Below are 27375 nucleotides of genomic sequence, written 5' to 3'. Positions count from 1 at the left end.
ACTGTGTGAACTGCAGGTGAAGCTGAGTGATCGCGTCATCTCCACGGAGAACGGCCTCTTGATCCGCTCCGTCCAGCTGTCCGACCCGGGCCTTTACTACTGCCTGACCACCGAGAACGGCTTCAAACGCACCGTCGCCAAGATCCGCCTGCGTGTGCTGAGCGATGCCATGGTCAGTATGCTGACAGACAAACAGCAGTCACCATGGGCTTGGGCCAGCTCGCTGCACCCTAAAGTCCTGTTGACAGCCTTCAGTCCTGCAGAGAGCCTGGCTGTGCAACAGTACTGCAAAGAGAGAAAGGAGCTCCAGAACCTCCAGCAGAGGCAGCAGCAGTCTCAGCCCCCTGGACCTCTCAGGGGGGACCTGGCCAAACTGAAGCCCCTGCTGGATCGAAGGAAGAGCCGCAACCGGCGCAATCACCTCCCGGAGGTCTGATACAGGGGGCTGACATCTATAGAGACTGACGTACACACCTTCCTCTGTTTCTTTATCCAGAGCCTCATTTTCCAACTCTCATCTCAAACTGCTGAGCTGCACTGTGGATATATAGTAAGACGAGGAGGTGTGTGTGGAGGAGTCGTTATCAGCAATATCTTCGTTTCTTGCATGAGGTACAATGACCAGATGGCTGTGACATACACCAGTTCACACACACAGGCGCACACTGGCCATTATTCTTTTGCTGTTGCAGTCACAACACAAACTGACGTGGCCTTGTTATGAGTGTCGGTAACAAACTGTGGTCTCAGCTGATGTCTTATGATAATACACCTCGAGAAGCAGCTGGGGTCAATGATCTTATCACATTTTAATCAGAGAGATACTGGCTCACGTTGAATTTATCTTTGTTGGGGAAAAAAACCGAGGTCATTGAAAATTGCGATAATAAACAGGAGATTGAAAAGGGACAGAAGAGAGACAGATGCATGTTTGACAGCGAGTGACCTCTTAATGTAAGAATTACTTCAGTATTTTATTAGTCTACTCACATGTGCAGGTTTATTTTATAACTACCTAATTCTCTCTCTTCAATAAAACCTGCGCGGCTCCCTCAGCACATGTAGGGTAATAAAAAGTTTGTTTGTACGAATAAAATGTTTTTTTTTTTTTTCCCCTCACAGGTTTAAAGCTTGACATATTGTCCAAAATAACCCTGTTCACACAGAGCGCAGGTGGCAGGTGGTCCCATTAAAATTGGTGGAAGTAAAGAAATATTAGTTTAAGCTTGAAATCAAATACTGACTTTACCCAAACAGAAACAGCAGTAAAATACTGAGTGGAGTATTAAATCAATGGAGAGCTGTTGTTGGATGTACATGTCTAAGAATGTGCCTCTCTGTGTCAGGAGCATGTGTATAAAGAATCATCAGTAAACCAGATATCTGTCAAAGGAATTGCTCAGCATTTTGGGAAACATATTTTCTTTCTTGCAGAGAGTTCAATGAGAAGATCAATATGACTGAAGACCGAACAGTAAATGTAAAGCTCGAGCCAGCAGCTGTTCAGGCTGAAAAACAAGGAGAAACCAGTAGAGCTCCACCTACCAGCGCTTCTGATTCTCACTAATTAGCTTGTTATATTTTGCTGACATCCTGCATCCAAAGCTCAAGTTTAAAAACAACTATGAGCTCTCCTGTTTATCGGCTGAGTTTTTGTGCCAGATTTTATTGTCCCCTTTGGACAGGGCCAGGCACGTTGTTTACCCTCACTCCCAGTCTTTATGCTAAGCTAACTGTGGCTATATATTTACAGTCACAATAGTGGCATCAATCTCAGCAAGAAAGCAAATAAGCGTATTTTACCAAAATGTCATATTATTCATTTCTATTATTATCTGGATTAAATTTGAGCAAACAAACTAGCAGTTATGGACAAGTGAGTTTTTACATTCAAGTAGTTGTAGTGTAGTTAGTGTAGTTAGTGTAATACTACATACATAAAATCTGCATCAGCAGATATTGCTATCATAGGGATTAAACCCCAGTCCTCAAGGGACTCTGCCCTACTCACTGCTGATTACCTGGATCAGGTGTGTCCATCCAATCAGAAGCTTCAAGGGCAGGGATAGATGGGAAACAGTGGACTGGAGTTTGACTCCTGTGCTTTAGATGTTTTAAAACAACAGCTTCCTTTTTTTGGACATACTTATAATTCAGAAGTAGTAACAGTCAGTGATAGTCTGTGAATTAGACCAACTATAATATAATTAAATGTGAATAGATTCATAGTTAATGTAGATAAAGTTTATTTGTTGCTTGTGTACAGATTTAGTTTTCATCCTTTTAATTTAATGTGCTGAGTTTTGCGGAGATGTGTTTTCAGCGTGTACATAAATACTTCACCAACTGACTATGACTGTATCTGCAAATTGCAGAGGAAACAGAATTATTTTCATTTTGAGAAAAGACTTTCTAGTTGTGCCTCCACTCGTGCAACTCTCTGCTCCACCTGTTTGATAAAACTGTGCAACCAGCATCACGTCAACTTCACCTCGGTGTAACTTCAGTGTTATGAAACATATGTATTTCTATTTATTAATGTCATGTTAGCCTGAATAAATCTGTTCAGATTAATCCCAGCTCAATAGACAAGTAGTGTTTTTATTTGCATAATGCAAACTGTGTGAGCATTGTAGATACAGACATGTGGCATATCATGCAAAAGGTCTGGCAAGGAATAGTTTGGCGTTTTGGGAATTTTACAGTCAGCAGATACTTCAGTTTGAAGTGTATCTTCCAACGCTTTACTGATAAACCTTGATTTGAGTTTAATCTGCATTGCTGTGTCAGACAGATTAGGGTATTGGTTTTAGGCAATGACCTGAAACAAGAGGAAATAGCCATTTTGGATCTGTGGGGATTTTTTTAAAACTGAAATCTGCTTTGAAATATTAGTCATTAGTGGAAAATACCTGGGACACCCCACAGCTGCAAAGAGGGCTAAGGGTTGTCTTTTTTAAAAACTCAAACAAACTGTGGGATATGTAAGATTCAGACTGAACAGTAGAGTCAGACTCCCAGTGGGCTACCGGTGGATCATTTATAAATCCTAAAAGTGAGAGGAGGTGTCCTGCTGGCCAGGAATTCTGCTTTCTCCCCAAACAAAGCCTAGTATCATTCATAACTGCAGTATAATCAACCCCAGCCTATTTTTATTACTCTTCTTGATTTATGGGCCCCTCAAAGGTGAAGAGGGAACTGAATCATTTTGCTTCAGTATGTGCACAGTGGCGAGGTTTGTTTCTGCAGCAGCAGCCGTAGCTGTACTGTGGGTGGAGGAGCCGTGTACATAAAATCAGTTTTGATCGATTGCTGCAGGGTAAGAGCATTTGAATACCAGGAATAGGACGCCCAGTGAAAAACTTACTTCTTCAGTTTTTATTCATTTTGAAGACACTAGTTTGGCAATGAATATTTGCACAAGATTATTTTCATATACATTTATATCGTAGGATGTGAAACCAACCCATTCCTCTGTGTGGAGCTCTAAAGGATTACCTGACAGTATAGAGGAGTCATCACCTGCTCTCTAGAAATCCCTGATTGGCGTAATGTTAACAGTGTTTGCAATTAAAGTAATACTTGGCAAAGGAATTCAGCTCTTGAGCTTTACAAAATCACAGTCTTCCCCCCAGTATCAAAGAAAGTATGACATTATAAATAACACTGAAATTACAAAAAAGTGCAAGTCTATATCAAAAGATTTAATGTCCCCGTAGCAGCTTAAATGCACTGTGCTCTCACACAAAACAGACACTTGATGGATGAATCATTCACGCAAGCTTGCTTTGACTATTTCTCCCCCTCAACACACAGTAGGAGATGAGACACAGGGCAAAGATGGCCACACCTGTGCCCAGCAGCACCTGCTGTATTAGCTCCAAGGTGCGGATGCGGGAAATGAGCTCATTCTTAAACATGTCTGCTGTTTGGTCGTCCAGAGAAGCCGTCTGTTTACACAGAGGAGATGGAGAGAGACTAATTAACATGCATCCCAAGCTAACCGATGATACGCTTCATGACTGCAGGGCTCCATAATTTTATTTTACCTCATTCAGCCAAACAATGGGGAATATGGTATAATCCTTAACTTTCTTAAGCACCCTGCAGAGAAAGAGTTCATTACTTGGCATTCAGTGCATGACAATGTGTCAAACTTTCTTAAAGAACTTGTTTGACATTTTGCCTTCTTGCTGAGAGTTATATAAGAAGATTAACGTGACTCTCATGCAAATAAACATCTTTCTACAAAATCGTTCTTTTAACAAGGTGAAATTCAACTTACGTGATGACCTTTGACGGCCCATACATCATATTTACTTGAATTCGTTTGGCAAACCTCATGGTGAATCCAGTTGTCTGGTGGAAAAATACGACAGGAGTTAGGATCACAGCTACTGCCCCCTACCTCACTCCGAGATATTTAGAAGTGTATTTGCTCGTACAGGTTCCACATCCAGGAAGGTGTTATGGTGCTCCTCATTGGGACTGAGGCCCAATACGTCCTCTCTCAGAGATGGACTACCATGGAGGAAGTGGGGCAGAGACATGTAGACAGGCCTTCCTGTTTAGATGGTGAGGAAATAATGACAATGTGAAGCTGCTAAAAAGGATGGGATGCCTGAACTCCCTGCTGAATCTGGATTACTGGGTAAAACCACAGTGCTTCAAACCAAAAGCAAACTTACCATCTTGACAGGAGCCGATATCCAGTACTCCAGCCAAGGTGCAGTTCTTGGTGGTCTTTGGGTTCTTGCAAAAACACCGGTTGTCTGGGTTGACTGTAGGAGAGGCCAGAGTGGATGGCGGGAGGGTGTAGCGGTACACCTCAATCCCTTTCAGGTCCAAACTCGCCTCAAATTGGGCGGACGCAGACCTAAAGGCAAAAACAGTGCACAGAAACTGACCTCAAATCCAGCAATCAGTGGTTCTGTCATGCAGCTTAATTCAGACTGACTCCTGCACATGAATATGGCTTTGGCATTGGAAAGCTCTGACCTCTAGTGGTTGCAGGGGGAATAAAAAAGTCCAAACGACTGCAAATTTAGATGCCAAATCGGATTATTGACATCTTCTGGTCCAATTAATATTAACAGATCACAGTCAGACTCCTTCAGATGAAACTGTTCCTACAAAATGAAATCCTTTCTCACCTGCAGATATCTGATGAGAAGAAATAGATAAGCTTCTTCTTGTCTAAAAGGGGAGCGAAGGCAGAAGCATCTGGGGTGAAAGAGGAGAAGAAATCGGTGAGAAAAGATGCCGTGTCTGCATTTACGGTTGTAAGTTTGGGGATGGCTTTAGGAAGAAACTGCTGCATAAGCTATACCTGTCCCGTTGATCATGTCACAGTACTTGTCGTTCCAGAAATGTAAGCTCCTGTTATGCAAAATGAGATTTATCTGACAAACAGCCAAAAGATTTGTTCTCAAACAACCTCATTTGTCATGATCTGCACAAACTGATTAAGATGATTTGCTTCACCAGCCTAAAATACCACAGTAAAAAACAGACTCTGTAACTGCATTAAAAGATAAAGACTCATTATCTACTTCACTTCAATCATAATTGGACTCACCTTTCTCCCCGCCACCTGTCAATCATTCCCACCTTTGAGATGTCATCTTTTCCACTGAAGACAGTGTAGTAGCCATCGTAGGTACCATTGTACTGGGAAAAATGATTTTATTTAATGAACTGATTAAATCCTGTCATTGCTGGGGTGTTCTCTAATGTTTATTACATCAAGGAATAAGGATATGATATTTGTGTTTACTTACAGTTGAAAACAGGCCCACAGTATCTTTCAACATAGGGTCTCTGTAACCCCACAGCATTTCCTTGACGGTGCGGTGTTGGAACAAGGAGGAGTTGCTTGTTCTTATCATGGTCTCCAACACCGAATGAAGCACATTTGGAACCAACGAATAAGCTCCCTAAAAAAAAAAAAAAAACCCAAAACATTTATCTTACATTAGAGAAAGCTCAGCAAATTATAATTTATTTATCAGTTATGGTGTCAACAGTATGATATGCATGAAAAACTGCTGTGCACACAGCTTCGTCTGTTGCTTGGGTGCTTTAGGAGATAAGCCAGAAAATAATCCGCTTTTATGACTGTGATACCACATAATTACTGACAAGCAAACAATCTCACTGAACTTGCCTACACTCATGGTTGAGCACATACTGTTCTGTCCCATAAACAAAGGCTAATATTGTGAAATAATGGCTCAAACACAGCAGCACCTTTGCATTAATGTTGGTGTTACAGAGCTGGATACTCAGTCTTAATATTTTACTACCATCATTATGATCAAACAACTTCCTGACTTTAATCTTTTTGCCTTTTTTTAATTTTCTTTTTTATTTAGGAAATGTATTGCTTGTGTTCATACAGCAATTAAAGGACGATTGCATTATTTTTTCATCTCAGACTGTTCATTCACTCATTCTGACTGCAAGTCATGTGAACTTTGTTCTCACCCCCTGTTGCAGAAATTTGAAAAAACACAGACTCAAGCCAAAGAGCGTCTGTAGATGAAAGCAGTGCTAACCTCCAAAAGCTATAAAAGCTTGTTTTAGAAAACATCATGATTAAAATTAATTTAAGCCACACAGGAAAATAATCTTTAAAATAAGTGGCTGCAGACTAAAGCAACCCTCCACAGGGCAGCACTGATTTGGCAAAGCTTGACTTGGCCTTGAAACTGAGGTACAGTAACTATTACCTGTAAGACTAAGTAAGGGCAGGAATCACCACACAGTGGGGTGACACTCACTTACAGCCACAGCCAGGTTGAGGGTGGTGATTTTGTCTTCCTCTGATCCCACTGACATGGATGGCTCAAAGATGGCGCCCTGAGGCAGCAGGAAGGAGGCAGTGTGATTGGGGTTGAATGTGATGTTCTCTTTGGGAAGATATCTTATCCTGCAGGGGGAGGAGAGGGTCAGCAGAGAGTAGATTTTTGTAAATCCTATGTAATGCGACTGAGGAAGCGAATGACCTTACCTGTATGTGTAAGGTCCTTTTTCCAACACCACAGGTCTTGCGCCATACTGCAAAACCTCCACTGGGTTCTTAAGGTTGAAGATCCAGAACTGCCTGTACACATTTGCCCCTGCAGACACCCAGCTGTCATAAGCTGTAGTTCCAGGCTCAATGACGGTTTCCTAAACACCGTAGACACACAGTCAGTCTATTTTTAACATGCCTTCAGACTGCCAGCAGGCCAGCTGCCCCACTGGCACATGAAAAAGGTGGATGCTCTGTTGTAAAATAGGTTTGAACCGTCTCAGGTTTTCTCTACAGTGGCTAAAAAAAAAAAATCACAGTCGCTGATCTTTTGATGGATGAAAACTAGGCAATCTTGGCTTTCTGCACAGCATCTTGTTTACCAGTTGAAGCAGCTTTCAAAAACGCACGCCTCTTGCCTCTCATTTCTCCTGATTCACCTTGATCTCCGCATACACATTCACACAATCTGTCACTTCTCATTCTCCAACACAGAGTGAAACTGAGCACTATACCTTTTCCACTGTCCCCTCAATGACGATCTTCCCCACTGGGATAAGGATACCTCCCAGGATGGCTACCACCGCCCCAAACACAGCTCCAGCTATCAGCCCGCACCTTCTGTTACAGCAGCCCATGGCGGTGTGCGTTTCCCTCCCTGCGTCCGTCTGTCTGCCTGGCAGACTGTTCTCCTTCTGTCTCTGTGACTGTGGTGTGTGCTAGTATGTGCAGCTTGTCACTGTTTGTGTCCCGGCAGTGGCAGCAGCACAGGCAGGCTGTACCATCTGAGCAACTGACAGAGCAGCAGAGGCCAGGTAAAGGTACAGACACCTGGGCACAGGTCCAGGGTGCTCTTATAAACGAAATTATATAACGACATGGTAGGTTTAAGGTTCAGCTGAGAGATGCCCCAAAGTAACTGTTATCTGACCAAGTGATAACAGCTGAGGAGAAAGGTTGCAAGAGGAGTTGGAGCACAGATATGTAGTGCATACAATAAAGTTTATTTCTGATCCCAGAGCCATTGTTATATTTTGTTTTGTTTAATTCCAACACCTAAAACCAGCTGAGCTCACCACACAGTCTCATCCTCGTTCAGGGCACACAGAGAAACAGGGGCATGAATGATTAAGCATATTCTTCTTATGCAGGCTAGTTCAAAATAGCTGTGGCTGTGAGGTTTTATGAGGAGTATTAAAATGAATTAATGTTTACTGCTTTTCTACTTTTCCATGTTTCTCCCATGCATCCTGAGTCATTAGTGTGAGGTTTATGACTTTCTTGTATGTGGGCTGTTCAAACTTAATCAACAGCAGTATAACATTAGTCATGGGCATGCCAGGGTTATATTATTTCATTTTTTCTCATTAATGTACTATCTGCTGTCTATATCATATCCCCTACCGACACAGTCATTTGAATTCAGGCTTGCTAGTGTGTAAAAAAGACTAGAAAGATACTGTAGGTAAGCTGTTGCTGCTATGTTTCAAGTTCCAACATGCTGGATCCTACATTTCCCATAATTCATGAGTAGCGGCTTTTTGTAAAAAGAGGTAGACACTACTATCCCGGCCCTTCCAGCTTCTCACTGGCTAAACACACCTGGTCCAGGTAATCAGCAGTGGGTAACGTAAGCTTCCTGTTGATGACATCACTACGACATCACTGGGGGCTGTTTTCCACCACTTCCTGCAAAGTGACAGAAGACATTATGCTGCTGTTTTCCAGGCTGTGCTGAGCTTTCTGTAATGAGTAAGCTGATTCTGTCAAGCGGTGCTTTAGAAGGTCAGGTTTTTAAAGCCCTGCAGCACTGCACGATGCTGCGCTGGATCATTGAACATGTGCAGTGTCTCCAAATTTAGAAATACTGCTCTGCATCACTATGTAGTTGCAAATTATTGCCACTGGAGAGCAGCACCAGCATTCTGTCATCACTCACTGCATGTTCAGTACAGAAGGACTGTTTCAACAGTTCCTCCCTGAGTCTCTGGTAAAGACGTGTCTCCATTTAAACAAACATTCTTGACAACCATCTCACCTGACTGACCTTGTTGATCTTGCGAACACAAGTCAAACATTTGTGACTGAAAGCAAATTAGAATTCTCTTTATTTATAAAGACTTACAATCAGTAAAATTTCATTAATTCCAGCAACTTTAAACTACAGGTACAATGTCGGCTTATTAAACCATCCGCATAAGACAACATGCCACCTTTTTTATGGTTTATTTTTATATGGGTTAATAAACAACAACTACACAGTGTGTCTTATGGATGTAGGTATAGATTTTCAGATACACAGTCATATAAAAAAGATTAGAAAGATTCAAATTTTAATATAAGCAGAGATATACAGAAACATAAATCACTTATGAACATTGCCCTTTTCAAAGAACATAAACGTCCTCTATGTCTGTGGTATTTTTGGTAGATAAAATTACATGGCCCGTTTGGCCTCAGGGCTACACCCTCTGTCTGTTGTTATCTCAGACCTGGAGAAGGCTGGGACAACAAAGAAGGAAACCTCTAGCCAGCACAGGATTAGAATGGAAAGGTCAACGCCACAAATTTGCATGTACTCTCAAAGAGCCACATTTGAAATGAAAATTGTATGGAAAAGCAGGGGTGCAATTTTTTCACCATGGGGAGTTGTGTGGAAAAACGTGCACACCATCAACCTTTAGATCGACTGTCGACTTTGAAGACTCACACTTGACTTTGTGCGACAGGCTTAATTATTTAAACCACAAACAATGGTCAGGTACAGCTGAATGGACAGGTGAGGAGATTAAAACTGACACAGGTTCAGGTGTGGTTCCCATGGAAACAATACCTGCTAGAAATGCAATGTACACTGTCATTGGATATCCTACACAGGTGATACAGGTAATATCAGAATAGGTTTTATTGCCAGGTACAGCAAAGAACACTTTACAGTACTAGGAATTTGTCTTGGTGTCTGGAGCAAGCATATATACAGGTATGGAGTATGTACATAGTTTTATAATAAACTAGAAAGAAGAATAAATAATTAAAATAAAATAAAATAAATACTATGTATATACAGAAAAGCGAAGAGTGCGTGAAGTGTAGTGCACTTTAAGAGTGTTAAAGTGAAAAGTGACTGACTGTTGTTTGGGGGGGACACATAGGGGTGACTGGGGTACTGTTCAGCAGGTTGACCGCAGTGGGGAAGAAACTGTTCTTGTGGCGTGAGGTCCTGGTCCTATTGAACCAGAGTCTCTTGCCAGACGGGAGGGACTGAAAGAGTTCTTATCCAGGATGAGAGGGGTCTGCTGCGATCTTGGTTACACGTCTCCGGGTCCTGGAGATGTACAGCTCCTGGAGAGATGGGAGACTGCAGCCGATCACCTACTCGGCAACGTGGATGACACGTTGCAGTTTGGCCTTGTCTTTGTCTTTGGCTGCAGCAAACCAGACCGTGATGGAGGATGTCAGGATGGATTCGATGATGGCAGTGTAAAAGTTCACCAGCATCTTTGAAATCCATTTATATGAAGTGAAGTATTCTAGTATAATGTAGTTATGTACAAATATGAATAGTCTATATCTCTTTAAGGATATTATGTAAACTCCTTATTATTGGTAAAAATATATATGTTTGTTGTATATAAAGTAAAAATCACATGATATAGGTTGCCCTGTGATGGACCGGTGACCTGTCCAGGGTGTACCCCTGACTTTCACCCAAACAGATCCCTGTGACCATAAATAGGAATAAGTGGATATAGAGAGTGAGTGAGTGAGTGAGTGAGTGAGTGAGTGAGTGAGTGAGTGAGTGAGTGAGTGAGTGAGTGAGTGAGTGATATAGCCTATAATATGAAAAGTATGGGCAGTATTTGTTTAGGTGAGAAGCTTTGTGTGTACAGGTTTGAAATGCATTCCTTGGCAAGATGTTTCCTGTTTGGGCTTGTACCTTCAAAATAAAAGCACCAGCACAATAACATCTACAGCGGGAGAGCAGCCTTTCTTTTCCAATTATCTCTGCCCTACCTACTGCTGATTACCTGGATCAGGTGTGTTCAGTAAATGGAAAAAGTTGGAAGATACCATATCATATGAGGGTGGAAATGGGGGAAGACAAAGTGAATTGGTATCTTCCAGCTTCTGATTGACTGAACTGGTCTGATCCAGGTAATGAGAAGTAGCTAGGGCAGGGGTAGCTGGAAAACCATGAGGGCTTAGTCCAGTTAAGAGTTGGAGGGTGGCCTGGATCCAGTCCCAGCTGACATTAGGTGAGATATGAACAGATTGCCAGTTTATCACAGGGCTGACATATAAACTAAAATCTTAGTTTCAGTAATTGCACCCATGTTTCCCTCACTTGTGTCTTTCATCTTAATGGTAGAGCGAAAGTCTTCCGGCTCGACCAAGCAGCGATAAAATAAAAGAAATGAGCCATAGAGACAAACAATCACATATAAACAACAATTTAAAGTCACCAATCACCCAAACCCTAATCTGCATTTCTCATTAGGTAGACAGCAAAAATTCAAAACTCAAAACACTGAGTAAGAGGGGAAAAAAACAATCAACATACATATTAAACATAATGAGAACTATCCTAACCTTAATATTAATATAGCATTTCCCTCTTAAATGTTTTTTATTGTCCTGTGCACAATACTGCGAGGTGACGCCTTTATTTTGAAGACTCGCAGCGGAAGTGTGCTTGCTGTTGCGGGAGCGTTGCGGGGCTGCACCGTCGATACTAACAGTCGTCGCTGCAACGGATGGAGGCGAGCGGGTGGGAGAGACATCACCGAGGGATTATTTCTCTGTTAGACCAGAGGAGGATTTGAACCCGAGCGTGTTTCGGAGCAAGGACGGAAGAAACGCCGCGCGTCTTTGTGTTTTCACGTCGCTTCCTTCTTGTACCGATCAGCGGATCGATCAGCACAGAAAAAAGGGCGTGTGTGCGGGGTGACGGCAGGCTTAACCGTTGAATGTGGGTGTATATGGTGTTTTAGGTATTTTTCACACCACCTGGGTCTGAAGGACACAGTCGAGGATGGGATGCACGCTGAGCACGGAGGACAAGGCGGCGGTGGAGCGCAGCAAAATGATCGACAGGAACCTGCGGGACGACGGGGAGAAGGCGGCCCGGGAGGTCAAGCTGCTGCTGCTCGGTAAGGAAATAAGGGTGGCGGGGGCGGCGGTGGGTGAACTTCACCGTGGAGGCACACACCCAGCCGTCCAAAACCACGTCAGTGCTGGTTTATTGAACTGGTTTGTGATGGTGTCAGATGTGAAGTGTTACGGAGTTTCAATTCCGCATCGCTAGGACCCTCCCCTCAGCCCTCAGCCCTCAACTCTGCGTAATTATCATAAAACACTGAGTCTTAACAGGGAAACACCAACGGCGTGGCCGCTGGTTGTGTTTAACCTGATTTCTAATCCGTGTTGTTCAAATTGTGCAAGAAGAAATGCATGGCAAGTTTATCAGTGCCATTAGATCCATGCAGCCATATGTGCAGAGCTTTTGTATCGACTAAACCCCCTCAACAATGGCACATCTCTAGTCCAGTGCAGACAAACGGGCCCGGCCCTCACTGGGGGCCCAAGCCTGAATGAAAACTTTGTCACTGTAGCAGATTTAAAAGTTAGTTCCCACCTGAGCTCCCTAAGCTGCTGAATCTTTGTTTTTCACATTTTATTCCCTGCTGCTCGTCTTTTCTACAATCAAACCCATAGAGACACGTTGATCGTCCAGTGCAACAAATGCAGACAATTATAAAAATGAATGGATAGAAATGAAAGTCTGGTTTAGTTAGAAGCCACATAAACATGTGCAGGAAATAGCAGCAGAACAGCTGCAGGACGTTTCAGGAGTTGACTCAACCTTTTCATTACTCTCAGCAACGACCTTTTCTGACTGGTCTTTTTGTGCTCGGACTGTTTGCGGATGCTCATCAAATCATGCTGAGTAGTGCCAGAGATCCAGCGAGCTCAGGCTGAACAGACATGTCCCTTTAAAATCTACCACGAGGACGTGTTATGAATGGCTCAGTGCCTCCATTGAAGTCCTTCTTCACCTAATTATTGTTATTTCTTGCATTCATTACATATGTTTTGTCATTTCCTTCCTCCCACTGACATCCTCCTATACACAATTATGTAAATTCCTTTCCTTTAGTAACCAGCCATGTGTGAATTAACCACATTAGTTACATGTGGCAAAACACTGTTATCCTTGTAAATAGAGACTGCAGGTGAAAAACGTTCTCGTCGACCTGCTTTGGCAAATGTTGACACACACGCGTTATGTGTGTTACCGGAACATGACGTCTGGAAGCCAATACCAGTAAGACGCCAACACCTGATGGAAGACACAGAATATGAATATGTTGGTGCAGATTTGTGACCCAGTGCAAGATGAACACACTTACTGCTTTTTTTACTTAATTGCACGTCTTTAGGACTCATTGTTTTCCATTTCCTGGGAAACAGGTGACATTTAGGAGACGCCTGGGTTCTTTTAATTGAACAGTAGTGTACTTTCTTGTTTAGGTCCACATTCCTCAGGTGCTCAGAGACCTGCTGGGGCTTGCTGATTGAAAATGAGCAAGTTAAGTCAAGTTTGTGCTATGCTGCTTGAGTTAGGGTGAAGTGTGTGTGTGTGTGTGTGTGTGTGTGTGTGCGCGTGCATCAGCTGAAGCTCTGTCACATACAGGGTTCGTTCAACTGTTTTAACGTGTATAGCTTGTTTTTGCCGTGATAGTTAAGTGGCCCCAAGCTTTTCCTGTTTGTGTTTGATCCATTCAATGTGGTAGCCAGGTAACAGACTCAGACTCTTCAGGTTACTGCCTGAAATGACACCTGACAGGAGGCCGGGACGACGGGAGAAAGGAAGACGGGGGCTGTAACGAGAGAAGGCTGCTAATGATGAGGCATTAAAAATGAAAAAGCTCCACAGCAGAGAAGCAGTGGGCCTGACTTTGACTTGTTTACCTTGTACATAAAAAGTCACTGGAAAAAAAACTTGTGGCGATGTTGATTCACGTCCAATTTAGGAGTATACCTTTCTCCAAACACGTCGTGTCAACGAAACGTGGATTCATTGTAAGTGGAGACACGCTCTGTTGCTAGAAGGAAACGTAGATATCAAATTCAAATTCAATTTTTTTTTGTCACATACGTCTTCAGCGAAATGCATTTTACAGCTGTCCAACGTGTAAACATTAGAGTAAGAGTGTGTAAAAATAAGGATAAATAAAATAAAGTAAAAATAAGACAAGGATAAAGATAAAAATAAAAATAAAGATAAGATATTTGTGCTTACAGCAGAGCTCTGGTGATTTGGTGAGGGGCTGTTTTGTGTTAAGATCATCTGGTTGTGAAGCTCTGTCCCAAAAGTTAATCACAGGCTTACATGTGCTCCCCGTCATGAATTCATTACGCTGACGTAAAAACCTCAATTTGCATGAAGAATGATTTGAATCTTTGCAGGTCCTTGTGCACACTGTTAAAACCAAACCAGCTGGCAGCCTCAGGTGTCTTCTGTGTGTGTGTGTGTGTGTGTGTGTGCGTGCGTGCGTGCGTGAGAACTGAACTTATTTCTCATTTAGCTCTTACTCTTTATTTGGCTCTCATTTTATCTCCAGGACCTAATTATCCTACTATTCATATCCATGTGCTAAAATAGATTACAATCTCCTCAGCCTAATTGCTTTCTATAGCTCTTGTGCAACTGTGGGAAGATTTTCTTAGTAATCCTTAGCCTGTTGACTAACTTTTGTCATTGTTCTCTCTGTAATCTTTTCCATATTTTCAAAGTTATATAACTGGCATTGCCAAACATGTAGCGCATAATGACTGTTACTCATCTTAGCGACAGGGGGGGCTCACAAAACAACATGGAAATGAAAATAGTTAGTGTTTGCATTAATTTAGTGCTGTAAGCATCATTAGACTTCTCCATGAATAGCTGAGTCTGTGCTTGTGTGTGTGTGTGCGTGTGTGTGTGCTTGTGTGTGTGTGTGTGTGTGTGGGAAACAGTCTTTTGGCTATCAACCTGCTTGTTGGCTGGTCAGTCCCTGTGATTTGGCGTGGTCATTTCCCTCGGTGGGTAGCACCGCTTGGAGGCTCCTGGAGTCCTTTATGGTTGACTCACACTTATACCCCCCCACCCCAGAGAGAGAGGGACGGAGAGAAAGAGGAACTGAATAGTGACTGAGGGGCATAATAAATCATAATGGGAAAATGACTCTAGGAGATGGAGAGAATGTAAAAGAGGAAGATGGATGTGAACAGGAGTGGAAAACTGAGGGAGAGGAGTAGATGGTGTTGGGCTCATGCTGCTAATGTGGCATCGCTAATGTGGTTAGCACATTGTGCCAGACTTCATACGTCTTCTTTGAGTCCTTGGACCGTGCACCTAAAAGTGGACTGAACAAGAAGCCTCGCCCCCACAAACCCCCTGACCCACACTCATTTATCTCCCTGACCCAAAGTCAGCATGGACTGCAGTGAGTCGGATCATTTTTACTAATTTTCTTCATACTGCCCTGGTTTTAAAGCATTTCTCCTCCTCGCTGTGTGCGTATTTGGGGAAAGATCACCCAGAGGAAATTCCAGGAGGGAAGATGTGTTTTCGGTTGGTGGATAGAAATGGCTCTGTTCTCTGTGGAGGAAGAGAAAACCTCCACATAGAGGGTTAGCTTGGATTTTCCTAAAATAGTTTGAACCGCTAGAAACAGAAACCAGCTGTTCCAGTGGTTTTGACTGTGTAGCTGTTTTGGGGTGGGGATATCAAAGCTGTGGGTGTGTAATGTGACTCTGCATGAGGAGCAGTGGGTCAGGCCTGTGGTTCCATATAACCCTTGAAGGTCTGCATGTGTGAGAGCCAAAATCAGGACAGTGCTGTGTTTTGTATTCCTCAGGCCTGCAGGCTCTGACAGGAGCCACACCCTAATGATATCACTATTGTCGAGAGGCCGGAGCCAGGTTGTTACATAAACACACACATATCTCATTGATTACAATGAAGATTTTGACACATAACGGATGGTTTTCATCTAGTTTTAACCACTGGAAGACGTAATAATAGGCAGGCTCATTACGTTAGCACCTCCTGTGCTGTGAAAGGACTGAACTCTGAGCAGCAGCAGTAAAAAATGTCTCTGACACAAGATGCTTCTACATTTTGCAAATTACAGTTTGTCAGTGTTTATTCAGGCTGCGTGACACAAGGTGATCACAAATGGAAAAGATAAAATGATTCATTATTAATTCAGTAATTCAGTTCAACTCTCATTGAATTTTCTCCTCAAAGATGAACAGAACTCCAGAAACCACAGAGACGTCTTGTTACTATTAGTTGGAGAAAAACTTTACTTTATTCCAAGGTTACTTTGAACTTCAGTGTTTGCTCAGACCCTGCCTGATACGGGTTTCTGTGCATCCCACATTGGGAGGCACTGCGTCAGTATGTGAAGTGGCACTGTGAAAATGGCTCTCGGGCAGGCCGAGGGCTGCGACTGTGCCAGCTGACTGCGCAGCCGTGCCCAGTAAAGCAGCATTCTCGCCATCTGTCTGTGCACCCCACAGGAATTCGCACAGCCGAGTGTTTGGCCTCAGAGCACGGGGAGCTGCCACTGCACCGTCACCCCCCTCCAGGGCTCACCACCACCTGAGTGGTGACACGTAATTAAAATAATGTGTCCTCAGGTGAATCTCACCCGGTTGTACTGACAGTATGAGGTCCCTGGGCTCTCCTATAGGCATTCAGTTTCTACTGAGGTAATGTTGGTTGAAATAGAAACAGATAGTCTGCACGCTCCGGTGGAAAGTGTGTATATTTATTTATTCATTCTGTGTTCAAATTTTTAGAAACAGTGCTCAGGGGAAGTTGTCGCTTACAGCATGACACAGGCTCAACAAGTGGCATATTTTCTTTGTTTTTGCACAACTGAGGAAATTGGACCCAGATTAGTTGGATGATTTGTTATGCAAGAGCAAGCCATCTTGGCTTCGCTGACAGTATCACAGGGTTACAGATAGTCAGAGATTTCGTGATATGATTTCACTTCCCCTTTTTCTGTTTCTAGAGCTTAGAGGGAAGCTGGGGGTGTTCAGCCAGGGAATATCCACTCTCACATGGTTTGAAAAATCTTCCCCAGTGGCAGAAGAGTGCTACGTCAGTGCAACCAGCCAATTGCTTCTCTATAACCAAGAATCCACTGCTGTAACATGAGGACCCTGATGGTACATTAGTAGAGATAAAGTAGTTTATGGTAATACCCATTAGAGCACAAGAGTCTAATGCCTGTGGTTTATGAGGACGTCACAGATGGTTTTGATTGGTAAAGGAAAGTTTTTAATAAAAGGGCTCGTCCAAGTTTCTAGTTGTGTCGCCCTCAAGCACAGTAAATGAGCAGCAGATGCATAATACATAATGGTGTGTTGAAGCCAACGTATCTCACACACACACACACACATGCTTGCAACTACAAAGCCTCCTCAGGTGACGGTGGCCTCGCACTAGAGATGTGCCGAGTATAACAAGAGCAGTTGCCATGGCACTGTGACGTTTAGAGATCCGCAAAGCAAAAGATGTGCCGACAGTCTGATTCCCTTTCTGCTCTCCCTGTCTCCTCCTTTATTGTCTCATCAGTCAACTATACCGCCATCAATCTAATTAGCTGTCAGCGCCGAGTACCTCCCCATCTTGAAGTGACATGTTTTTCGGCACTTCGCAGCCCTGTCAATAATGATCTATTTTGTCGTAACGTGTGCGTCACGTCGAGGCCTTCACGCCGAGACGGTGAGATGTGAAGCCTTTGCTTCTGAGACTCACACTGCACAGTTTGCTTTTACAAGTTTCAGTGTTTCTGATCCGGTTACTGTGATGTTTGATCACAAAACCTTTGACTGAGCTCGTTGACGTTGAGTACGTTAGACTGGAACGGCCCAGAGCTGAAGTGTAAGGGTTCACACACACACAGACACACACACACATACAGTCATATACACACACACACACATACAGTCATACAGTCATATACACACACACACACATACACACTTTTGTTTCTCAGTTGTCTCTTGGTCGAAGTGGTTCTAGTGTTTCATTTTAATGGTTGTCATGCCATTTGATCGCATTAGATCACTGTATAAAATCTTCTAAGTGCTTCTTTTGAAATATGCAGATAAATGAATCAAGCTGGTTGATGTGAGGGTTAAAATGGACAGTTTTTTTTTTTTTTTTACAGGCAACATGAACCTCTTGAAATATTTATGCTGCTTAATAAACCTTTTTCTGTCTTTTCCAGGTGCTGGGGAATCGGGGAAAAGTACGATTGTCAAGCAGATGAAGTGAGTTCATTTTGCTCCATCTAATCATTCTGCACACTGAACTATCAAAACAAACATTTCTTCACTCCTTCTCCCTGTGTATCAGCAGCAACTTCTCTTATCAGACATACATAATGGCAGCACACCAGAGTATTCATTTTCCTCAACACAAACAGTGTCAAACACCCATCATGCTTTTATAGCGTCTCTCTGGGAACTATTCCGCTCTGAGTCGCAGCACAAACGGGTACCGTGCATAATGGATCATGAGCGGAAGACGTTAGAATAGACTCCATACATCCATAGTGTGTGTGGTGCATATGAGTTACGTGTCTCACAAACACTCCGATGGAAACTTTCATCAGTCAGCAGACAGATGTGTCAGTGGTTTATTGTTTTTAAGCAGCTCTCTGACCAGAGGGAATTTTTTATGTAGTTACTGGACAGAATTATTAACTAAAAGATTTGCATGTTGTTATTTCTTTCTATATGTTTCTTGTTGCCACTAAATTCCACAAAAAGACCAGACCGTTTAGGAAATTGTTTATTATTTTAAATAATACAAAATTATTTTAGTTTGATAATAACATAGATACAAAATAAAAATGTTACACTGTGTGTGCATTCAGCTAATGCTTCTGTCCAGAATAACTTTCACTCAGTGCGACTGTAGAAATAGCTTCTTTTCCCTGGATGACCATAATTTAAGCGTCCGGATATGAGGAGCATGGAGACCAGGGCCATTGTGGCCTGGCAGTATTTCTGCATAAGCTGCAATGAGCAAGTAAAGTCAAAGTATCATCAGGGATAGTGAGAAAAAGCTGAGAAGGAAAATAAGTCAGAAAACTTAATTCACTGGGCAAAAAGATGAGTTTTCTGTATGTTTGCATTTGGAACAATTCAGTTTCTGTTTGCTGCTTTTACAGGAACTTTTTTTTTTTTTAGTGCAGGAAAATGGTCCAACCAATTTTTTTCCGTCTTTCTGCAGAATCATCCATGAGGCAGGCTACTCAGAAGAGGAATGTAAGCAGTACAAGGCTGTGGTTTACAGCAACACTATCCAGTCCATCATCGCCATCATCAGAGCCATGGGGCGCCTCAAGATCGACTTTGGCGATGCTGCAAGAGCTGTGAGTGACACAGAGGGGGGATGTAATTGGGTGGGGTCAGAGTAGAAACCTGAAGTGAGGTTGTGGTTTGAGCATATCCATGAGTTCAGAGGTCATTTCAGCTCGTCGACAAGTCATTTAAATGTTCTTTTAAGTTCTAAAGTCAAATTAGGTGATGTGACATTTTGCATGCACTCTTTGAGTACACAAGACATGACAATGACACTGGAGAACAAATTCTTCTGGTCATCTGATCAGCAGCTGCTTCTAAAATCTGCTTAGAGCCCAGCCTGGGAGAGGCCTTTCAGCTTGGTAACAGATTCATGTTAATTGCAGCAGTGGTGTAATGACTTTGATGGTTGATTTATGATATTGACACCACCCCAACTCCCCTCCCAGGACGATGCACGGCAGCTGTTTGTGCTGGCGGGCTCAGCAGAGGAAGGCTTCATGACGGCAGAGCTGGCTGGTGTCATTAAGCGGCTGTGGAAGGACGGAGGTGTTCAAGCCTGTTTCAGCCGGTCCCGTGAATATCAGCTCAACGACTCTGCAGCATAGTGAGTCATAGCCACACACGCACATACATGCACGCACACAAACAACAACAGTTTAAGAGTTCACCAAAATTGTGAGTCACCTCCAGAAAAAAACTCCATGATCCTACACACACAAATTTACGTCAACTTTTAATGACAGCCTTTTTCACGTTAGATAAGCAGGAGTTGAAATTACTGCCATTCCACACGCACAAAGCTGCTGTTACAGGTAGCCAAACACAAGTTGTTCCACAGGACCGTGCGTACGTCTGGACTTTTAAACTGTCAATATTTGTCGTCCTCTGCCAGCCCTGAAGAGCGGTAGCTGGAAAGGCTGTTTAATCTTTGACCTTACATCTCAGCACAGGAACATTTGTCAAAGACTGAAAAAACTCACACAGAGAAATTTCTCTCTCTCTCTCTCTCCAGCTTAACAGTTCCATTATCTTTCTCCACCAGCCTGCGTAACGTGCATATTGTCCTAGAGCCCTTGGCATTGAACCATCACAAGGCAGTTCCTGAGTTTTGTTGGAAAAAGAGCCATTTGTCTTCTTTTGTTGCTGTAGAACAAACATCAGTGGTTACATCAGGCTGATGGAGCTGCAGTTGTTGGCCATTTAAAATTGCTTCTTCTAATCCTGCTGTCCGGGGGCTTTTTATGAGTAGCACAACTGCTCTGCTGCACCCTGCGTATTTTTTATTTTACTTAATACCTTGGAAGACAAACAAAGGGCTTGTTTGCATGAGGGTGAGATTGCCAGCCTTCAGCTGCTACAAACCAGACATCACTAATCTTGCTTCCTTCTAATTTCACCGCAGCAACCTAGAGGTGTGAGCTTGGGTCATGGTGTGTGTAGGCCTGTGTGTGATATCCTGTTTAGAAACACCAGATACACTCACACTATTACAAGTATTAGACCTTTTTTTTTTTTTTTTTACCAGAGATAGTGGCAGCATTAAGCATAACATGATAGCACATGACAGAGAATGAATGAATTCATTAATTAAAGTCGAATCGGGCATCGCCACACTTGTAAAAGTCATGCGGCTGATGTAAGGCAGCGTTTAGGACATCCTTGTGACTTTTGATTCTGTGGGGATTTCTTTCAGAATATTCTTCTGTGACAAAATGTCGTAACCTACAATAAAACAATTGATCAGTTATAAACGTAATTGAAATCAACTCTCTAAAATGCTGAAGAATGAACCAGATTCCACCCATACATCAGTTCTCTGTGCCTGTCTGCTCCCATCCAGCACTATGAGAACATTAGTTCCTTTCCCAGCAGGTATGTGGAAACATGTAGGACAGAACTGTGGACAGATCAGTGGTCCACATGGCCGACACACTGAGACAATCACACGCATGTAGGGATTTTCCAGTCCAGCAGCATATGTTTGGCCTGTGGGGGGAATCCAGAGGGGAGTCCACCAAACACAGAAAACAATGCCAGTCCTCACCAGGGTGCAGATTAAAACCCACAACCTGTTTTCTGTGAGGCAGCAGCTCTAACCACTAAGCTACTGTGCCGTCGTGTTTAAACACACGAATGTTGTGCTTTCAGCCTCTGCTGCATGCTTTAGATTCTCAGTTTTATCCAAATCTGGATGAGAAAAAAAAATCCCCCAGACTTAATTAACATGTGTATCATGTCATCTGATTTATGATGGATTTATTTCATTGTAAAATACTGGGCTACGGAAAGTGCTGCACCCAGAAAGTTTGAATCATGGAAAATAAAGCCAGTCTGGTTTATGACTAGTTGTTTTTTCATCGGGCACTTACACATTTGACCATGATGCTTTTGACACAGTTTCTCCCACCTGTTTCCCATCCTGCTCTTTTCCTTTCTCCTCTCGTTTTTCTCTCTCTGCTGTTTATGTTTTCCCTCCTCACGTCTTTCTCTCTGTGTCCTGCCCTCAGCTACCTGAACGATTTGGACAGGATATCTCAGGCCACCTACATCCCAACTCAGCAGGATGTCCTGAGGACTCGAGTCAAAACCACAGGCATTGTGGAGACACACTTCACATTCAAGGACCTGCACTTCAAGTGAGAATTTCTTCACTGTAACAACCGGCTCAGACTCTAAAGTGTTTCGCTCGCTGGCATAATTAGCTTTCCTTCCTGTTACTCATTCACTCCCAGAGAAATTCCCTTTGTTTATGTACAGCTGTAAGTTGTGACACAGTCTGAAGGTGTTGAGAGCATCAGCGATGACTCAACTGTGGGACATGGGTTTTAACAAAAATAAATAAATAAATAAGCACTGACAGGAAGTGGGGGCAGCAGACCTGATGATGTCATATAGCCAGTGCCAGTGTCACTGAAATTCATACAGGTAGAAACAAAAGAGAGAGAACTGCTGTTGTTTGTCCCTAAACACACACACAGACACACACACACACACACACGTGCAGCAGTAAGTCACAATCCTGTGCTTATCCCTGCAGTTACATACAGCAGCTTAAATATACAGACCAGTTGCATATTACAATACATCTGGGCTATAGCTGTTCCTCTGATGTTGGACTTACACAGCTGCAGCTATGCAGCTCTCTCAGAAGCAAAGTATTTCCAGCTGGTTCCAGCAGTTAATGACTAACCTTGTAGCTGTGAAGGTAAACAGAGTGGAGGGTGGAGGGCAACTGACCTGTCAGTCTTTCACGTTTCGTTATGTGTTTATTTTTTTCATTTCCACTTGTTTACAGGATTTTGCCTGTCAGTTCTTCATAAATTATTTTTTTAAGCTCACCAGCATAACTGTGACTTTTTTCGTTTTCCTTTAGACCAGTAAGGAGCTATTTAATGAGACTATGTTGGGTATTTTAATTTGTCATGGTTGTATTTTTTATTTTATATAGTTTCCCTTTGGAGTATGGTTTGAAAATGCGCTTGCTATTTGGATTTGCTGCCCTGAATGTGAGAACATAGAAAGATATAAATCATGTCTGACTGTATTACAGTCCATGTCACTCTGGTGTGTCTTTACTCAGAATCACTCTACATTAAACATTTCAAAGTGAGCAATAAAATCTCCCACATTTATGCCTCTTGGCTGCCTAATTGAGAAATACAGTGCAAAAGCTGGAAGTCTGTTCCTCTTTGCTGGACATTTTTATTGTTCTCTGCACTTCTAGTACTTTATCAGTGATCATTTATAATCTAACATCAAAAGATTTCACTTTTTCTTTCCCCTTCGTCACCACTGTCACTAAACACTGCAGTGAGACCAGAGCAGCCACAGTGACTCCTCCCTGTCTCTCTGATGCTTGTATAGTATTGTGTGTGTGTGTATGTGTGTTTGTTGAGGAACATGCTTAAATTGACTTTTTTCCTCCCTCCCAGAATGTTTGATGTTGGCGGTCAGCGATCTGAGAGGAAGAAGTGGATCCATTGCTTTGAGGGCGTGACCGCCATCATCTTCTGCGTGGCCCTCAGCGACTATGACCTGGTGCTGGCTGAGGACGAGGAGATGGTGAGTGGTGATTGGGGAAAAATAATCCAGAGGAACTTTCTCTTTGTTTACTGGAATCGTGATGGGTCAGTGAAGTAGAAATAAGGAAATGTCCCGTACAAGATCTTCTCCATATTTATGGATCAGTGATCGCACAACCTGGCTTTCCAGTGTGAAGCACAATGACCATCGCCCACTTCCTTTTACCCCCAGAACCGCATGCATGAGAGTATGAAGCTGTTCGACAGCATCTGCAACAACAAGTGGTTCACAGACACCTCCATCATCCTCTTCCTCAACAAGAAGGACCTGTTTGAGGAGAAGATCAAGAAGAGTCCTCTCACCATCTGCTACCCAGAATATGCTGGTGAGATTGACAGCGTTTTGCTATAAATGACAATGAAATTGTTCCCGTTCAGAATTCAGGACAATCTACAGCCTGGTCACCCAGTCTGCAATTTCAATGCCTTTTACTATATTGTGACTTCCTGTCTCCATCACTTCCTGCTTCTCGTCTTTCTCAGGCTCCAACACGTACGAGGAAGCAGCTGCATATATCCAGTGTCAGTTTGAGGACCTGAACAAGAGGAAGGACACCAAGGAGATTTACACCCACTTCACCTGCGCCACAGACACCAAGAACGTGCAGTTTGTCTTTGACGCCGTCACCGACGTCATCATCAAGAACAACCTGAAAGACTGTGGTCTCTTCTGAGGATAATGACAGTGATGACGACAACCCTGTTCTCTTGGTAAGATACTCCTCATCATCATCATCATCATCATCATCCCTGCTTAATATTTTCACCAGCCAGAGTTTGACTGGGGTCTACTTCTTTTTACGAGGCTCAAATGCCCAAGACATGTCTGTTTACATGTGGCTCTGCATCATGGATGAATTAGGACTGAATGTGTGTTCACTGTAGCATCAGGATTAGGAATTTCTGAGGAAACACTTGGAGCCTGGTTAAAACGTCTGCCTGCAATCTAGCTTTTCTCTTTCATATGTGTTTAACAAATTAGCCTCAAATGATTTGTTTCCAGAGCTTAAGCATTCAGAATTACTGAAGAGCGTAGCTGGAGCTGGCAGCATAATCCATCATAATCAAATGTGTAATTGAATCACTGTATCGCTGAAATCACTGCCTTCTTTTATCGGAGGCTTAAATACAAGGCTCCATTTATGTTTTGCGTAACAGTGGTAAGGTTGAGTTACGCAGAAAGCTCTCCTCTGAAAGACACACACATTTATTTTTTTTTTCTCCTCTTCTGTCCTCAGGCAGTGGAGCCAGCTTGTGTACATCCTTGGTGGGGAAGATGAGAAGTCAGACGGATCAGTCACAGACCAGTGCTGTACTATATGCCACTTTTAACAGCTTTATTTATGTTTTTGTCTTGGAACATTTTGAATTAGCGTTACGTTTGTGTAGGATGTTTGTATCGTTGTAAAAGCGTCACAGCAAATTTTCACACGTTAAGACGTTTTCTCTTTTTTTTTTTTTTTTTTTTTTTCTGTTTTTAATTTTCGAGGAGAAAGAGGAGTTCATGTTTTTGCTGTTCTTTCTGCCGCTGTCTCTGGATAAGGAAACTTTGCTGTTGAATGGAAATGCTTCTTTTCTTCCTTTCCATACAACCAAAAGGGAAGAAAAGGGGGGGAAAACTTTGAGTTCAGTATGTTGGTACTTGTGCCTTCGCATGCCTTTTACTGCGGTTGTAGTCCGAATGCTTGTTCTGTTGCCTGCTGAATTGTTCGAAACACAAAGACTTAAACTGTTTTTCATATGTTAGTGTCCCTATCTTCTGTGTGCACACCACTGAGCTATCGGGAAGAGGAGGATTTCTCTGGTCTAAAGGTACATGGGTCTCCATGGTGACCAACGTGTAGCCTCCACAGTCCCCTACCCCCAACAACCCACCCGCCATAACAATGGAAGCCTTGACTGGCTGATGCAGTACAATACTGAGATGTATATGTTACATGTACCCCACAAATCTGGGGTTCTGGTTTTTGAGCAGTGTGTAAGGTATCCATACTTCCCAACCATTCAGAAAATGGTTAACTGAGGCACTGAGCCTCTAATGCGCTCAAGTGTTAAAAGTACAAGACCAGAGTAGGCACATTTTACTGTATATTTTAATGTATTTTGGAGGACAGTATATGGTGTTTTTGGTGTTAAAGAAAGAAAAACTGAAGATGGCTGTAAAGGTGAGGACGATGAAATGTTTTAATGTTCGGGCGCCATTCTTGGATCTTATCTCGTGATGATTTGAGAGTAGAGGCGTGGCTTGAGGATCCATGGAGCTCTTCATTCAGCTGATGGAAACCAAGATGGTCAAGGGAGCCTGGTCTGTGATTTTTTTTTTTAGATCAGTACTACTTTGCCAAGAAGGGTGATGATTAATACAGTCCTGGATCTGTTCATATAAAGAAACTGCCACAACTGTCAATGTATGTGTATGTTCTCCACAGAAGGAGAATCTTTGTAGACTCATCTCCCTTATTTTGCTAATAAAAACCATTTACAGATCATATGGAGTTGCTGTATCTTTATGCATATATAACAACAGTTAATGAAGCATATTTATACTAATGAAAGCTAAATTGCTGCTCTAATAATTAGCTGCAGAAGCACAAACAAGTATATATTTGTCATTCTTTTAAATCTTTAAATCCTAAAATGTCATTCTGCTTTGTCCTAATGCAGGGGTGGGCAATCCATGTTCCTCGAGGACCAGTGTCCTGCTTGTTTTCCCACTACCCCTGCCCTACCCACTGCTGATTACCTGGGTCAGGTGTGCTCAGCCAATCACAAGCTGGAAGATACCATCTCAGATGAGGGTGCAAGTGGGGGAAGACAAAATAAATTGGTACCTTCCAGCTTCTGATTGGCAGAACACACCTGATCCAGTTAATCAGCATAGGTAGGGCAGGGATAGTTGGAAGACCAGCTGGGCTGTGGCCCCTCAGTTGCATAAACCTTAAACTTAGTCTTATGGATTCAAGCCTGCTCCAAACAGCAGGTCCTGTTGTACAAGCTCTGTGTATTTTCATAAGGTGAGATACCTCATTATACCCAAACATTTAGATCCATGTAGTCAATTAGAGACAAGGGCATCAGGTCTACACATGGTCTCCATGCCATTTGTATTCCTGTATGGCCTTTATAGCTGCTGCAGTGGTCAGTGAGAATGCTTGTACGCATTAATATTGATTATGCTTGAACAGAAAACATTGGTGTGTGTGTATTGATACAAAAACACTTAGTTTTCCTATTTGATTGTGTAGCATTTCCACTCTGACAGACTGATGTGTTTCCATTCCAACACAATTTGCATCGTAAATGTGCCGTGACTTGACCTGTGAACACTGTCAATAATGGGCGTCCTTTCAAACAATAACTCAGAAGATGACAATTCGGACCTTGTATCACATACTGCAACCTGCACCACACACACTCTTTTCTGTTACATCTCACGTTTTACGTTTCCTGATTGTCTTTGTGAAATTTGTGTTTTTATGTGTTAAGTATTTTACAGTTGTAGGCAATATATAACTTCCCTGATATCCTGAACACGGTTTTTATTAAATCAAATATAAATGATAATATTCCACCAAAGATTTCATTAAAAATAACTGAACTATAGTCTGCCAACGATGTATTGGATATTTAGCATTTGTTGTAAATATGTATGTTTTTATTCATTGTTAATTTCCACAATATCTAAAATTATATTAAGGCAGACGTGTTTTCAGTAATCACTAAGAGGAACTCCACCTTGAAGGCTATTTTGGACATATTAGCATTGTGTTTGGAATAAAAAGCCACATTTTTAATGTAACCACGTATCGTACACTATATATATACCTACCTACCGTTCTGATGACAAACCCAACCACTGGGAAATCGGTTGTAAATGAACTGGTTTTTACTCTGTTTTGG

General features: G+C 42.6%; 3 protein-coding genes across 3 annotated transcripts in view; 2 read left to right on the top strand and 1 right to left on the bottom strand.

Moving 5' to 3' along the window:
- Nucleotides 1–2585, top strand: part of sema3c (sema domain, immunoglobulin domain (Ig), short basic domain, secreted, (semaphorin) 3C) — a 32859-nt gene extending 30274 nt beyond the window's left edge. Inside the window, exon 18 of the mRNA XM_026326576.2 lies at nt 17–2585. Coding sequence (XP_026182361.1) covers nt 17–436 — 420 coding nt within the window. The 3' untranslated portion in view covers nt 437–2585. The remainder of the gene's footprint in view (nt 1–16) is intronic.
- Nucleotides 2586–3635: 1050 nt separating this feature from the next.
- Nucleotides 3636–7785, bottom strand: cd36 (CD36 molecule (CD36 blood group)). Its single transcript, XM_026326577.2, has 12 exons — nt 7531–7785; nt 7013–7173; nt 6787–6931; nt 5781–5936; nt 5579–5670; nt 5330–5379; nt 5154–5223; nt 4689–4876; nt 4446–4564; nt 4286–4359; nt 4050–4104; nt 3636–3950 (listed from the first exon to the last, which is right to left on the bottom strand). The coding sequence occupies exons 1-12, from the start codon at nt 7651–7653 to the stop codon at nt 3774–3776; spliced, it is 1410 nt and encodes a 469-aa protein (XP_026182362.1). The 5' UTR covers nt 7654–7785; the 3' UTR covers nt 3636–3773.
- A 3920-nt stretch (nt 7786–11705) lies between these two features.
- gnai1 (guanine nucleotide binding protein (G protein), alpha inhibiting activity polypeptide 1) lies at nt 11706–25964 on the top strand. The gene is made up of 9 exons (XM_026326492.2): nt 11706–12165; nt 18310–18352; nt 19320–19461; nt 19840–19997; nt 21901–22029; nt 23326–23455; nt 23648–23801; nt 23959–24186; nt 24714–25964. The coding sequence occupies exons 1-8, from the start codon at nt 12048–12050 to the stop codon at nt 24147–24149; spliced, it is 1065 nt and encodes a 354-aa protein (XP_026182277.1). The 5' UTR covers nt 11706–12047; the 3' UTR covers nt 24150–24186; nt 24714–25964.
- Nucleotides 25965–27375: the final 1411 nt, after the last annotated feature.

This window comes from Mastacembelus armatus, chromosome 23 (assembly GCF_900324485.2).
Source record: "Mastacembelus armatus chromosome 23, fMasArm1.2, whole genome shotgun sequence".
Classification (NCBI taxonomy): domain Eukaryota; kingdom Metazoa; phylum Chordata; class Actinopteri; order Synbranchiformes; family Mastacembelidae; genus Mastacembelus; species Mastacembelus armatus.
This window is presented reverse-complemented; position numbering and strand designations above follow the sequence as displayed.